This window comes from Sorex fumeus, unplaced genomic scaffold, assembly GCF_029834395.1.
Source record: "Sorex fumeus unplaced genomic scaffold, SorFum_2.1 ptg000263l, whole genome shotgun sequence".
In the NCBI taxonomy this organism is placed as follows: Eukaryota; Metazoa; Chordata; class Mammalia; order Eulipotyphla; family Soricidae; genus Sorex; species Sorex fumeus.
The window spans coordinates 71,558-87,220 of record NW_026606320.1 but is presented as its reverse complement, the minus strand read 5'-3'; the positions used below and the strand labels follow the sequence as shown (position 1 = coordinate 87,220).

The 15,663-nt window shown below is 57.3% G+C and overlaps 1 protein-coding gene across 1 annotated transcript in view; it reads left to right on the top strand.

Moving 5' to 3' along the window:
- Window positions 1–15,663, top strand: part of CD9 (CD9 molecule) — a 41,049-nt gene that overhangs the window by 11,789 nt on the left and 13,597 nt on the right. The window contains exon 2 of the mRNA XM_056109035.1: window positions 12,562–12,664. Coding sequence (XP_055965010.1) covers window positions 12,562–12,664 — 103 coding nt within the window. The remainder of the gene's footprint in view (window positions 1–12,561; window positions 12,665–15,663) is intronic.

Here is a 15,663-nt window from a genome sequence, read left to right as displayed (position 1 = left end):
TTGCAGGTGAATCCTGAGAAAGGGTGATCACAGGGCCAGGTGCTAGCTACGTGTGTGCTGAGGCCTCCCCTTCTGCAAGGAATCTTGGTAGAAGTACTTTGTAGTTTCACTTCTTTGGGGGGAGAGGGAGGCACGGAGGTTAGCATTATCCCAGACGATCACCTGCTTTTGTCACCCGTGTCCTCTGGCTTTTAAGTCAGAAACTCCATCACTTGTGCAGCTCAACACTGAGCACTTGCCCCTGGGCCCATCACATTCAGGAAAGGAATCGGAAGTCTTTTTTTTAAAAAAAAAAAAAATAATAATAATAATAATTTAATTATCCAGTTCCTTTTATTTATTTATTTATTTGCTTTTTGGGTCACACCCGGCGATGCTCAGGGGTTCCTCCAGGATCTGCACTCAGGAATTACTCCCAGCGGTGCTCAGGGGACCCTATGGGATGCTGGGAATCGAACCCAGGTCGGCCGCATGCAAGGCAAATGCCCTCCCTGCCGTGGTATAACTCCAGCCCCAAGGAGTTGGAAGTCTTGACCGACCTCATGTGATTTGAGGTGTCTCCAAGCAGGGAGGACGGGGAAGGTGAGCCCCTCCCCCCTCCTCTGCTCCCCTCCCCCCCGCCCCCGGAAGCCAGGTGACTCGGTGGCTCCCTGTGGAGTCTAGCTCAGGATCCCACAGACAGACCCAGAGGAGAAATGGGTTCCAAGGAAGGGGTGACGGGTTCCAAGGAAGGGGTGACGTCAGCACCTCCACTTCCGAACCCATCCCTGTTCTAGAACTTTCTTGACTCCTTAAACACCCAAGGTCAAGGCCATGCCATGTTCCTGTGTGGGCGGAAGGAAGGAGAGAAGGCAAGGGGTGTGTTTTATCCCCCTGAACAGCCGCCCACCCCAGATGTGAGCTGAGAGCAAAGGGCCCCCAAGGGAGTCGCCAGCAGGCAGGAGCCATAGCACGGCAGGTAAAGAAAGGCGCTAGCCTTGCACGCGGCCGACCAGGGTTTGATCCCCAGCACCCCATATACCCCCCGAGCCCACCAGGAGTGACCAGAGAATGCAGAGCTAGGAGTAACCCCTGAGCACTGCCAGATGTTGCCCAAACCTGACCCCACCCCCGAAAAAAGAAAAAAAAATAGTGGTGGGCTCACAGCGTTTTTTTTTTTTCCAGTTGAGTCTGTCTAGAGCATCCTCTTGTCCAACACCGACTCCCCCCAAAAAATAAGATTGTGAGAGTGACTCCTGTTCAGCTCCTTAGGGTGGGGGAGAGGCGTGTGTGTGTGTGTGTGTGTGTGTGTGTGTGTGTGTGTGTGTGTGTGTGGCGGGGGGAGCAGTGAACCCATCTCTAGCCGTTGTCTTCTTGAGCCTGTGACTCAGCCCGAAAGGTCAGAGCGATGAGAGGTCAGATGATAAGGAGCATCCGCCGGCATCTGTGAAGCAGGGTGTGAGTGGTTCCTTGTGGTTACTTGTAGCCAGTCTCTTGCCCATTATTGTATCACTCACTTCCCTCCGCCTCACTCCCTGGCCCACAGCCACCGCTGCCACCTGGAGACCTCCTTGTCGCTTTTCTTTGTCTTTTAGCCTCATCCAGCTCAGGGCTCCCACATCCTGCATGCAAAGCATGATATACCCAGGATGTGCATGAAGACCTTACATGTCCTTTTTTTTAATTATTATTATTTTTAAAGTTTTATTATTTTCCTCTAGAATTTCGAGTGGTTTATTTGAGAAAGAGCCCATTCCTACGTAAAGATGGCCTCGGAAGAACACCGGCCGCCACAGACAGACAGACAGACAGACAGACAGGAGGTGGGGGGCAGGAGGGGGAGCTTACCCAGAGTGCCTTGCGGCAGGGCCTCCTCTGGCCTGCCCGCCCAATCCCTTGGCTTCTCTTGGAGAGGGCACAGAACCCGGGTGGCCGCTGTGCAATTGGAGGCAATTGCCGACTCCTGCTTGAGGCCTCACAGACTCAGGGCCCTGGGCTCTTACACCACATCTTTCTTAGAGCTCGTTTCCTTCCCCACATTGTTCCCTGCCTCAGTGCCAGGCGGCGCCTCATCCCAGTCGCTGTCTTTTTTTTTTGTTTGTTTTTGGCTTTTTGGGTCACTCCTGGCTCTTGCACTCAGGATTTACTCCTGGCGGTGCTCAGGGGACCTTATGGGATGCTGGGAATCGAACCTGGGTTGGCCGCGTGCAAGGCAAACACTCTACCCACTGTGCTATTGCTCCAGCCCCCCACAGTCGCTGTCTCTCAGGGAGGACCTAGCACATACCCCACTCTGTTGGGCGGGGCCCACAGAAAGCCCCCATCGGATTTTGTGCCAGCATCCTGACGGTGCCAGTTTTTTTTGGGGGGGGGGAAGGAGGGAAGGGGGAGGGAGTGAGGGAGAGAGAGAGAGGAAGAGAGGAAGAGAAAGCGAGAGAGAGAGCCCTGCCATGCCCTCACAACTGGCTCAGCTTGGAAGGGAAGGCTTAGCGCTGAGATTTGCAAACTCCAGCCAACTCCCCGGGCTCGGGAGACCTTTGCAGGAGTGTGGCTAGTAGCAGTGGCCATCCTGCTTGCCACCGTGAGCCAGGCCAGCCCAGGAGATTAGGAGTACCACCAGCCTCAATGGTTCCCCATTGCCTTTTTTTTTTCTTTTTGGGTCACACCCAGCGATGCACAGGGGTTACTCCTGGCTCTACACTCAGGAATTACTCCTGGCGGTGCTCGGGGGACCATATGGGATGCTGGGAATCGAACCCGGATCGACTGCATGCAAGGCAAACGCCCTACCTGCTGTACTATCACTGTGCCCCCCGCCCTTGCCTTTGAGGGTCTGCGTTTCCCTACCCCACCCCCAGGCTAGAGCGCTGGCCTCAAATGGGTGTCGGTGGCCAGCAGGAGAACCAGAGGCCCCGGCTGTGCCTGTCCACCCCTTCCCTGGGCCGTCAAACTGTCTTCTCTCGCACGGTGGAGAGCATGCTGGGAACTCCATCCGTGACGCTCAGAACTGTGAGAGTCGCCCGCGGCCTCCTTGGCAGCCACGTCACTATCAGCACACGGGCAGGCCCTTGCTGGTAGCGGGCCCTCCTGCCAAGAACGGTTTGCTGGTTTGCTTCCTTGCAAGAAGGGGAGGCAAATTCGGGGCACCCTTGTTTATGCTTTGGGGCTTACTTCTGGCTCTGTGCTCAGGGGACCGTCGATGGTGCCAGGGGCTGGTTAGATACTGGTGGGCTGTGTGCAAGGCAGACGCTTACCTACGTGACCATCTCTCCGACCCTCTCTGGGGTGGGTTTTTGTTTGGGCGCAAGGTCAGCATTGGGCCAGCTGTGCTTGACCTACACCTGGCTCTGGGCTCAGGGGTCACTCCTCGTGGGGCAGTGGGGACCCTGTGCAGTGCCAGAGATACAACCCTGGGTTAGCCAAGGGCAAGGCAAGTGCTCAACCTGCTCTACCGTCTCTCAGCCCTCTCGGGCCCGCTGTTGACCCTTCATCAGGGCAAGGCCCAGCAACTTTTCCCGTTGCTTACAGTGGAGTTGGGTAGGTCCCAGTGGGTTTGGCTGCGGAGGGAGGTCCCGGGTCCTCCCTCACGGCCTGAAGGCCTTTGTCCTGCCCAGCACCCAGCGTGCCTCCGTGGGAAGGAGCCGTCCGGCTCCTGCCTGTTCTTGCCGGCTGGCCCGGCCCAGCCTCCCGACTGTGAATCAGCCCATCCCCGGAGACTTGGCATTGGGTGGGGGAGCCAGGGTTGCCATGGCGACGGCGGAGGCCCAGCGCCCACAGGTCTGGGTGGCCTGACTTGTTTTTCAGTGTCGGAGCCTGTGTGAACATAGAAACCCTTATCTCCGCGCCCGTGGCTTCCTGGGGGCAGGACTGGGCTGGGGGAGCCCAGAAAAGCCGGGAGAAGGAACAGCCTCCCCCCACCCCCACCCCATTCAGGTCGGTTATTCGCCACCAGGGTGCCCGGCGCGGCTCTGCCTACTTTCCCAAGTCAAAACAGACAAAAAAACAGAATAGGAACCACGGCGTAAGTTGGACAGCCTTTGCCTAGCATGCGGGAGACCCAGAGTTGGGTCCGGCCCCACGTGTCCACACACACACACACACGCACACACACACAGACACACACATATACACACGCACACACATACACATATACATACACACATACACATGCGCGCGCGCACGCACGCACACACACACACACACACACACACACACACACCACCGCAGCACTGCCTGGTGTGGTGCTAGTGGCCCCAGGACTCCCCCTAGCCCTGCCGGGTGTGGCCCCTATAAAGATTACAAATGAAGTTTCCAGTGATGGGGGAGAGAGAGAGGACGTGAGACATTTCCGTCCTCGTGTCCTCCGACCTGTCACCTGGGCATTCCTTTCTGCGTCGTTTTACCCACAGGAAGACCAGCACCCCCCCGCCCCCCCCCCCCCCCGGCCTGGCCATTCCCGTCTGGGCCTCGTGGGGTGCTGGGAGGCAGTCCGTGAGTGGGAGAAGGTCAAAGGTGGCCAGGGGTGTTCCGCCAGCCCCCGGAACACCCCTGGCCACCTGTCAGAGGTGTGGGCCTTGTGGCTGCTCTCTGCAACTGGCTGTGGCCTCTGGGTAGTGCTGGGGGCCAGGGGTAAGCACCCCCCCACACACACCCCACATAGACCCACAGCATGCCTCGCACACACACACACACACACACACACACTTATCTCCCACACTCACATAGTCTCACGCCATACCATTCCACATACCCCCCCACACACACCTCCCACACACACCCCACATACTCCCACAACACACCATGCCACAGTTACACACACACATACACACACACACCCATCTCCCACACCTCACATATTCCCACACCACACCATGCCACCACATACCCTCACATAACACACACACACACACACACACACACACCCCACAGAGCCCTTCTCCGTCCACCAGCTGTACGTCGCCCCTGGCTACCTCAGCCATCTGCAGGTGCCCTTCAGCGCCGGGGTCAGTGGGGCCGTGGGGCCGCCCAGACCTCACTGCCCCCTGGGGCTCTTGCTGGAACCGGCTCCCGCCTCCGCAGGGTGCCCGAGCTGCTGGCACCCAGGAGCTGCGGGGCTTGGCCCAGAGATGCCGCCTCGGCTTCCTGTGGCTGGCCACTGTCCTTTCACTCCGGGGGCATCTCTGAGCCGACCCGCACAGCAAGGCATGGGGTGCCCTGATCCATGCCCCCCCCCCCGGGGTGGTGCATCAGGAGGGCCAGCCAGGGAGCGGGTTCGGGTAACGGCGAGCTCTGGGTGGGAGTGCATTTTCTGGGGAGGAGCACGGTCATCGTGAGGTGCGAGGCCCAGATGGCCAGGGCAGGGATCAGGAGGCACGTGGGGAGGTACACGGGGAAACACATTCGGAAGCTCTTGGGCCAACGAGGAGCCTGGGAGGATGAGGAGGCAGTGTGGGGTTCTGTGGCCTCGTCCTGCCTTGAGAGCGAAACTGCCGATGCCCAGTGCCAAGGTCGCCCGTGGAGGGCAGGGGCAGCCTGGGATGCGTTGGGGGCTGAGGGGAGGGGTAGAAGCCCCCTGCAGTGCCTCAGTCCTGTAAGGTTGCAGAGATTGGGGGCCCACCAGCCCCCAGGGAGGCACGGCCGGAGCAGCCAGAGGGAGCCCCGGGGCTGAAGGGCGAGAGGCATTCTGCCCACACGTGTCCAGGTGTGTTGGCAAAGGCTCAGCGGCAGAGCTGAGCACAGAGTGGGAGAAAGATCGATGACAAGGTGGTTCCTGGAGGAGAAAGGGAACTTTGAGAGAGACAGAGAGGCCCCAGTAGTACTTGGGTATATGCTCATCATTGGGCTAGTTTGGGGGGACTCCTAGCACAGTGCTCCATGGTTCTCAGAAAATTATGCAGTATCAGGGCTTGGATGTAGGGCCCAGAGGCTTACCAGCACCTGGGTTTTTTGGGTTTTTGTTTTGTTTTGTTTTGCGTTTTGGGTCACACCCTGTGGGGCACAGGGGTTACTCCTGGCTCTGCACTCAGGAATTATTCCTGGCGGTGCTCAGGGGGACCATATGGGATGCTGGAAATGGAACCCGGGTCGGCTGCGTGCAAGGCTATCTACTACTACTATCTACGCTGTGCTATCTACTCCAGCCCCTTGCCAGCCCTTGGGACCATCTCCGCATCCCGCACTTTTAGTCTTAGAATAGTTTTAGATCTGTAGCACTGTCCTCCCGTTGTTCATCGATTCGCTCGAGCGGGCACCAGTGACGCCTCCATTGTGAGACTTGTCGTTTCTGTTTTTGGCAAATCACATACGTCACAGGTAGCTTGCCAGGCTTTGCCGTGCAAGCAAGATATTCTCAGTAACTTGCCGGGCTCTCGGAGAAGGGCAAGAGGAATCGAACCCGGGGTCTGCTGTGTGCAAGGCAAACGCTCTACCCGCTGTGCTACCGCTCCAGCCCAGTTTTAGATCTACCGAAAGGAAAAAGAACTGCATTAAGAGTAACGATCAGAGCAAAAGGAGCTTCCCTCTTCCTTCCCTCTGACGGACGCCTCGATTCCCCTCTTGCGTTCGTCCAACTATGAAGCCAGCGTTGGCGCCTTCCTGCAAGTCCGACTTGGCTTCGGCTGGTTTTTTCCAGTAATGCGCTCTCGTCCCGGCCTGGCTCCCGTCCACCGTCCCCACAGGACAGCCTGGGCTCTGTAATCCCCGGGCCTCTGACGGTCTCTGTCTTTCCTTGTTGCTCAAGGCCTTGACCGCTTGACGAAGCGCGGGGCCGGACTTGGTAGGAGGTCTCCCATGCAGGCTTCTCTTGGGTTTTTCTCATGCCCGTCTTCAAAGGAAGACGAGGTTCTGTGTTAAGTGGTGAAGAAATCCCAATAAAACAGTTGGGGAGGGAGGGGGGAGGCTATGGAGTGGGTGGCAGGACAATCCCTTTATCTCCCTGCACTGCTGTTTAGAGTTTCGGGTTCTAAAGCAAAGAGGCTCTTCCCAGCAAACCCAGAATTGCTCCCTTTGGCTTTGATTGGAAGAAGAGGGGCTTGGGTAGACAGGGCAGGCCCTTGGGCTGGGCGCAGTGGCCTTGGGCTTCCGTCCACAGCAGCTGGATTGGCGACCCCGGGCAGGTGTCTGTTCTTTGAGGACCTCTTAGACAGGAAATTGTGTTTTGTTTTGTTTTATTTTATTTTTTTCAGTTTGGGGGCCGCACCCAGTGATGCTCAGGGGTTCCTCCTGGTTCTGCACTCAGGGATCACTCCTGGCCGTACTCGGGGGACCGTATGATATGCTGGGGATCAAGCCTGGGTTGGCCACGTGCAAGACAAGACCCTGCCCGCTGTACTGTGGCTTGAACCCCAGGCAGAAGTGTGTTGACAGCCTGTGACAGCTGTGGCGAACGTGCCTATCACCTGTCAACCTTGGGGGAAGCCAGCAATTTCCTGGGCCTCCTGGACTCTGTTTATTATTATTAGTAGAAGTACTATTATTATTATTATTATTATTTAATAGAGCCCCTTAATAATTGACTGAGCACCCATTCTTTTTTTAATTTTTTATTGGTTTTGCTTTGTTTGGGGGCCACACCCAGCAATGCTCAGGGCTTACTCCTGCACTCCGGGATCACTCCTGGCAGGCTTGGGGAACAATAAGGAGTGCCGGGGATTGAACCCGGGTTGGCCTCATGTAGGGCAAATGCCCTCCCCGCTGTCCTATGGCTCTGCCCAGCACCCACTCTCTTATTTATTTATTTATTTATTTATTTATTTTGCTTTTTGGGTCACACCCGGCAATGCACAGAAGTTACTCCTGGTTCATGCACTCAGGAATTACTCCTGGTGGTGCTCGGGGAACCCTATGGGATGCTGGGAATCGAACCTGGGTCGGCTGCGTGCAAGGCAAACGCCTTACCCGCTGTACTATTGCTCTAGCCCCGCGCCCATTCTTTTAAAGTAGGCTTTCTTCCAGGTTCTTGGCTGCCTCTGCCCGTGTTGCCTCTCCGGCCTTCCGGGAAGTAGGGGTGAGAGGCAGCTAGGGGTGGAGCCAGAGGAGACCAGATAGTAGGTTCTCCTGGGGGCAGGGAGGGGGGTGTCCCTTCGCAGCCCTGGGAGCCAGGGTGAGGCGGTACCAGTTCCACCTCCCCTGGCCCTTTGACCCCAAGCTGACTGCAGCAGTTTCTGCAAGTGCATTACAGAGAAATGGGGCCACTCGGGGCTCACCCAGCCCCACCTCAGGCCAATTAACTGCTCAACCACAAAAGCCGCATGTGACTGTGACAGTCATGAACCTGGTGCTCAAAGACGGAGCCTGGCCCTTCCACCCCACACGGCTTCCTGCCCCTCCCCCCTCTCTGCCTGGGTTTAGGTAGTAGAGCCCCAAAGTCTGCTTTGCCCACCGTGTCCGTGTTCCCAGTCTCTTCCCCTTCGTGTTGACCAAGCATCAGGGCTAAATCTCAAGACAGCAACCAGGTGGGATACAGGAGATGCCCCCTCCTCTATCGGGCCCTGTCCTCAGCGGGTACCTGGGGTCCTTCTGGTTCTAGTCTTCCCCTCACATTCCTCGTCCTTGGAGACCCGAGAGAAGTCGACTGACTTTGGGGGTCTGGGTTTGTTGCATCCACAAGGATGCAGGAAGGTTTGGGGCCGAGCACTAGTGCAGCAGTCCACATGGGTCTGATCGCCAGCACCATAGATGGTACCCCAAACCCCACCAGGAGTGATCACTGAGCCCAGAGCCAGGATTCAGTGCTGAGCACTGCCAGTTTGGGCCCCGAAACCAGGAAATGCAGGAAGCCTTGCTGCTGGAAGTTTCCCTGAGCTACCCTGGGTTTATCTGAGCTCCACTCCCTTCCTGAAGACACTTCGCTCAGGGCCAGAAGCATCCTCTCTGCTTACCTGCTGCTCTCCGATTCTTTTCAGCTTAATGCCTGGGGTGGGTTATCTGCAGCCCTTTTTCTAGCAACTGGCTCAAGGACTTCTCTGGGGCCAGAGCGATAGCACAGCGGGGAGGGGAGGGCGTTTGCCTTGCATGCAGCCGACCCAGGTTCAATCCCCAGCATCCCCATATGGCCCTCTCTGAGCCTGCCAGGAGCGTTTACTAAGTGCAGAGCCAGGAATAACCCCTGAGCATCGCCGGGGTGGCCCAAAAAAGAATGAAAAAAAAGAATTTCCCTGGCAGGATAAGGAGTGGGTGAGTAACAGAAGGAATAGGATGACGTGAGGGGAACTGTCTTAATAATAAGCCTAAGTCTAGGGCCAGAGAGATAGTACAGGGGTCAAGGCATTTGCTTTGCACGCAGCAGACCCCAGTTTGGTTCTCCACACCACACAGGGTCTCCCTGACACTACCAGGGGCGACCCCCAAGTTCCCCAAACCCTCCTGTGCAATAAAGTAAGCACAAGTCCCGGGCAGAAAGGCCTGGCTAGGACCCGGCCCCCTGGAGCTCTAAGCACAAGACAGGGAGGAGGAAGGCCCCAGGGAGAGTTCTCTAAGCACCCCCAAGACGTGCAGCTCCCTTGCGTGCGCATGGGTGTGCATGTATGTTGCGTGTGTGCACACGAGTGCTCGCACGCATGTGAAATCCCCACCGTAAGGGTTTCAGGTTAACCCTGAACATCCAAGAGGACACCAGTGGCCTCCCACTTCCTTTTTTCCAGAGTTCTGGTTGGGTCCTGAGGGGAAGAAAGAAGCACTTCCGTTTGGGCTCTGCAGAACCCCAGAGGCACTGGGCCAGGACCTGGCCACCTCAAAAGTCCACACTGACTTTGGGGGGGTGCCGCCCACTGGGCCCCTATTCCTCTGTCGCGGGAGCAGGGCTCAGAGTGCAGGGAACACCCTGTGGGCCCCGTGTCAAGGCTGGGACCTCTCCCCCACGCACCTCTGCTCAGTGAGAACCACAGTTCGGCAGTTCATCTTCACATGGGCGTCCCCACCCCTTCAAGCCTGGTGGCGGCGTCCCTCCCCCCCCCCCACCTCTGCTTGGCTTTCCCGCCCTGCCCTGCCCTGCCCTGCCCTGCCCTGCCCTGCCCTGCCCTGCCCTGCCCTGGGCCTCTGGCGTCCTGTGCTGCTTACGGGAGCCTGGTGTCCCCGTGCCTAAGAGGTGGGCTGAGAGGTTTGGGACGTCCCTGGGGCTAACCGGGGAGCTCCTCCCGTGGATCCCCCAAAGTCCAGAGAGGGGGTGTTCTCTCCTGCTTGGAATCTCTCAGGCATAATGTCTATTCCAAAATCATTACCTTTAGGCTTTTAGCTCCACCTAAGCAGGAATTCAAGATCCTCCCTCCCAGCAGGGCCAATTGGATGCTGCCGGGAGAAAAGTGCTCACTCGCCTTTGCACATTTTGACTGGCGTGGGTTCGATCCCCAGCACCCCCTCAGGGCTCCACCCCCCCCACCCCCAACCAAGCCCAGCCAGGAGTGAGCCCTGAACACCAACTGCGTGTGCCTCTCTGCCACTCCCACCCCAAAAAAGAGCAGAAAACCATCCATGGCGGCTCCCAGCAAGCGGGGTGGGGTGGGGTGGGCGACTTCCGTTCTGCCAACGGAGTTCTTGGGTCCCCACTCTCCACCACTGCCAGGTCACGGGGAGAGAGAGCCGGGAAGGAAAGAAAGAGAGGCCTGTGCTGGCCGCGGGGCCCCCCCTCCCCCGACTCCCGGGGCAGAGCTGACATAGGCGCCTCTGTTGGGGTGGTGGGGGGCCCCCCAGGGGAACGTGGGGCCAGGGTGTTGGCCCGGCGCCCACCCTTCCCTGCATCCAGCCAACCGGCCGCGACACTGTGACTCACTCTCCCGGCGTGCCCTGGTACCAGCGCCGGGGGAGCTCAGCTGGCACTGGGCAGTGGGGGCCAAGGCCTTGGCAGGAAGCAGCTCGCTGGACGTGCCAGGCCTTGGCATCTGACCAGGTCCGGCTTCTCCACTTGCCCAGCTCTGAAATGGGAGTGGGATGGAACTGCAGGGTGGGGAGACGGGGGTGTGTGTGGCGGGGTCCAGGCTCACCGGGAAGGAAGCGCGGCACCTGGGAGCTCGAGCTGGGAGGGCACTGATGCTGGTGTCCACTGAGCTCCCAGCCGCCCTCCTGGGTTCGAGTGTGCCCTTTGGTCGGACGGCATGGAGAGTAGGGACGAGAGAGGAATTACTTGTTTGTTTGTTGGTGGTGGGGGAGGGCACACCCCGCAATGCTCAGGGGTTCCTCCTGGCTCTGCACTCACGAATCACTCCTGGTGGTGCTTGGGGGACCCTATGGGATGCCACGGATCGAACCCGGGTCGGCCACATGAAAGGCAAACGCTCTTACTGCCGTGCTATTGCTGTGCTATTGCTTGGACCCTGCCCCCCTGGGAACAATTTAAAGCATTAAAGCATTGTTTCTCAACCTTTTTCCTGCTGTGACCCACTTCCGACCTGGCCTTCTTCCTGTAGCTCCCCCACCCTACCCCCATCATACTGGTTGGCCCCTAGTCTCATGCCACACACATACACCCCCCACCCTCACCTCCCATCATTTAAGCAGTTTTGTTTTGTTTGGGGGCCATACCCGGCAATGCTCAGGGATTACTCCTGGCTCAGCACTCAGGAATCATTGCTGCCATCCTGGTGTTCGGGAGACGGACCATAAGGGATGCCGGGAATCAAACCCAGGTCCGTTGTGTGCGGGGCAAGTGTCTCACCCACTGTACTGTCTCTCTCGCCCCCTCATTTAAGCAGTTTTCACCTGTGACCCCCCTGGGAATACTCTTGAGAACCTCCAGGAAGCTAGATCCTTCCGGTTGAGAAACACCGGTTTAGAAAATTGTTCAAGGAGCTCAGAAGAGACCTAAAACCGCCAGAGCACATGCTTGAAAATGCATGAAGCCCAGAATCCGATCCCTAGTCCTCCCAAATCCCCTAGGTAGAGCCCTGGACACCCCTCCCATACCCCCGCCCAGCACCACTGGTCACTCCCAAGCATTGCTGGGCTTAAGCAGCATCTGTCACTGAACCCAAACATTGAACCATCCAATCTGACTGGCCGAGTATCACCAGGAATGGCCCCGGGACCCTCTAAGGGAGCACTACTTGGGAGCACACTTCCCCCCCCCACCAAAAAAAAAAAATAGATGAAGTGAATATCCGATCAGGGTTAAAACCTAAGCATTGCCGTCTCCCCTCCCTTCCCAGAATCCCGTCCTCCCCGGCAGTACCCCCCCATCCCATAAACCCCATGTACGACCCTGACTGGCCATCATCCTTGCTGTGGCCACGGAGCTAGGCACATAGCCTGTGCCCCTTGGCTCCTGCTCCCCGATTTTAGCATCCCGAGATGCCCACGTGGCCTTGCACATGGCGTGGTTCTGTGAAGCGTTCTTGCATAAGGAGCCTGATCCACTGGGAATGGCCTGGCACCCTGGATTATCCACACGGGCTGATATTTTTCACCGATGGGTTGACCCCCAACCATCGCCACACTGGCTCCTGCCACCATCGGTGGCGTGGTGGTGGGGAGACAGACGCTGAGGGGTGGTCCCCGAGATTCCACGCATGTCACCCCCTCCGACACGCAAAAGGGGCCCAGCTCTGCCTGCAGCCAGGACTCATGCCCAGGCCTCTCCCTTGTGTCTTGCAGCTTGCCGGCATCGCGGTCTTGGCCATCGGACTATGGCTGCGATTCGACCCACAGACCAAGAGCATCTTCGAGCAAGAGAATAACCACTCCAGGTTCTACACAGGTGAGGTGGGGCCAGGAGGGGGCCGGCTGCCCTCAGTGCCCGGGGGGAGTGGGGGCGCGGGGGGCTCCCGCATCTGTCCACCATGTTCGGGCTTCTGTGTCATTTATGCTCAGGAATGTGCATGTGGCTTCTGAGAGGGACTCCGGGTGGTGATTTCTCCCACCAGATCTGCTACTTGACCCTATGGGGGATGGAAACTCTGCCCCACAGGGGTGGCCTGGGGAGGACCACCCCCTGCCTTGCCTCCTGGGCTCTCACTTCTCTCATTTCAAGTCTATTTCTGTTTTTTTTTTTTCTTTTTGGGTTACACCCAGAGGTGCATAGGGGTTCCTCCTGGCTCTGCACTCAGGAATGACTCCTGGCAGTGCCCAGGGGACCCTACGGGATGCTAAGAATTGAACCTGGGTCTGCCAGGTGCAAGGCAAACACCCTACTCACTGTGCTATTGCTCCAGCCCCCTCAAGTCTGTTTCATGTCAGTTTCCAGTCTGTTCCCTGCCACTTCATAGTGAAGGCTTGTCTTTTCCTGCTTTTAACACATTGAGGGGCAGGCAGGTGTTTGACTCCGCTCTTCACACAGAAACCCGTCATTTCTATAAAACAGGCAAAGTTAGGTGGCAGAGAGACAGCCCTACGGAAGTGCATGCAGAACACCCCAGTTGAATCCCGGAACTCTCGCCACGGACCTAGCCCCCTGCCTCACCCCCAACCCTCTGTACCCAAAGACAGAAAAATTAGTGCAAGGGTGGGGAGAGAGAGTACAGGGGTGGCAGGCTCGGCCTTGCATGCAGCTGGCCCCGGTTTGATCCACTGCCACCCCATATGTCCCCCAGCACCATCTGGAGTGACTCCTTCAAGCACAGAGCCAGAAGACACCTGTAGGTGCTGATGACTGGAACCTCTGTCCTCCCCCCACCAAAAAAAAAAAAATAATAATAATATGGTACTGGAGCGATAGCACAGCGAGGAGAGCGTTTGCCTTGCATGCGGCCGACCCGGGTTCGATTCCCAGCATCCCTTAGGGTCCCCCGAGCACCGCCAGGAGTGATTACTGAGTGCAGAGCCAGGAGGAACCCCTGTGCCTTGCCAGATGTGACCCAAAAAGCAAAAATAATAATGATAATAATAATATGAAATATCGGACCTGCCACCTGGTGCCAGTATAAATGCCAATGCTGTTTCATTCCCTTTGTTGTCGTGGCTTTCACGGTAGAACAGACACTCCCCATTCCAGTCAGAAACTCGTGGGTTTCTCTCCGCCGACCCCCCACCGTCCCTCCTTAGAGTCATTCTGTCCCTTTCAGGCGGTGGCCAGTTGGCCAGATCCACTCCAAGGCCCGTCAGCCCTGGGCCATGCTCCCGGTTTCCACATCAGCCCGCCGGATCTGGGGGGCTCGGAAACATGTCCTTGTGAGAACCAGAAGCCGCCAACCCCTATTTTTAGGACGGCGCTGTCATGTCATTAGAGCTCAGGGTATAAGAGTGACCACTTCCTCCCCACCCACCGAACAAGTTATTTTTAAAGAAAGACGGAGAAAAACAGTCTGAAGAGGGTTATCTCGCAGGCCAGCCGGGCTCCACGTGGCGCCGGGCCCCGGGCTTGCCTGCGAATTGTTCCCCATCGGGGGTTTTTCAGGGAGTTGTCTCTGTATTGTCAGCAAGCAGGCAAGGGGAAGAAAACACAAGGTCTGGTTTTGTTGTTGTGTGTGTGTTTTTTTTTTGTTTTTTTGGTTTTTTTTGCTTTTTGGGTCAAACCCGGTGATGCACAGGGGTTACTTCTGGCTCTGCACTCAGGAATTACTCCTGGCGGTGCTCGGGGGACCTTATGGGATACTGGGAATCGAACCTGGGTTGGCCGCGTGCAAGGCAAACGTCCTACCCACTGTGCTATCGCCCCAGTCCCTGTTGTTGTTGTTGTTTTCCCTAAATAATACGCTGTGTGGAGGGAGCGGTTTTTCCTTACTGCCCTGACTTGTCTCAGCAACAACTGGCCTTTTTCTTATGTGACCGGCTGTGGGCCTGGAATGCAGGCAGTGGGGAGACTGGGAGCCTGTCACATCTTGTCACCCCAGGGAGCCGGGACCCCCTCCATGAGGGAAGGAATGTGGGTGTGGGAGGCCAGAGGCCAGTTGAGGTGAGCACCCTGGACCTTCCTGGGCCCGTCTCACCCCGAACGGCACCAACCTCACCCCATAGCTCTATTCTTTTTTGTTTGTTCGTTTGTTTTTTGTTTTTTGGGTCACACCAGGCAATGCACAGGGGTTACTCCTGGCTCATGCACTCAGGAATTACTCCTGGTGGTGGTCAGGGCACCCTACGGGATGCTGGGAATCGAACCCGGGTCGGCCGTGTGCAAGGCAGACGCCCTCCCCGCTGTGCTGTCACTCCAGCCCCACAGCTCCATTCTTTAGGATGGGGCAAGCTCACTGCATTTTCAGGGACCTTGCTACCCAGGGGCTGGAGCCTGGATGAAGGCTCTGGAGCTTGGCGTTGTGTTGGCTGCCCTGTCTCCTCACGTGGAACTGTTGAATCCCTGGAAGGCTTGGAGGCAGCCTGAGTCCTAGTTCTTTATTTACGTGCGGGGCTGCGTCCACACCCAGCAATGCTCAGGGGTTACTCCTGACTCTGCGCTCAGGAATTACTCCCGGCGGTGTGTAAGAGGGACCCTGTGAGACACCGAGGATCGAACTCAGATCGGCCGCATGCAAGGCAAACGCCCTTCCCACCCGTTTATCACTCTGGCCCCAGAGTCTCACTCAGAAGATCTTTAGTGCAGAAACTGAGGCTCAAAGAGGTTCACCGGTACATGCTCAAACTCAGAGGCCCTGAAGATTTGAACCCAGCCTCTGAAACCTGCTGCTTGAATGATCTGTGCTAGGTTACTGTGAGAGGAGAAGAGAGGCGGAAGCATACAGAAAATAGTTCCCTTGAGGGACCCCCCCCCGATTTTGATGGTGCTCTTGATCTTTCGGCTTCACCCAAAATAGTCTGGGGACAGAA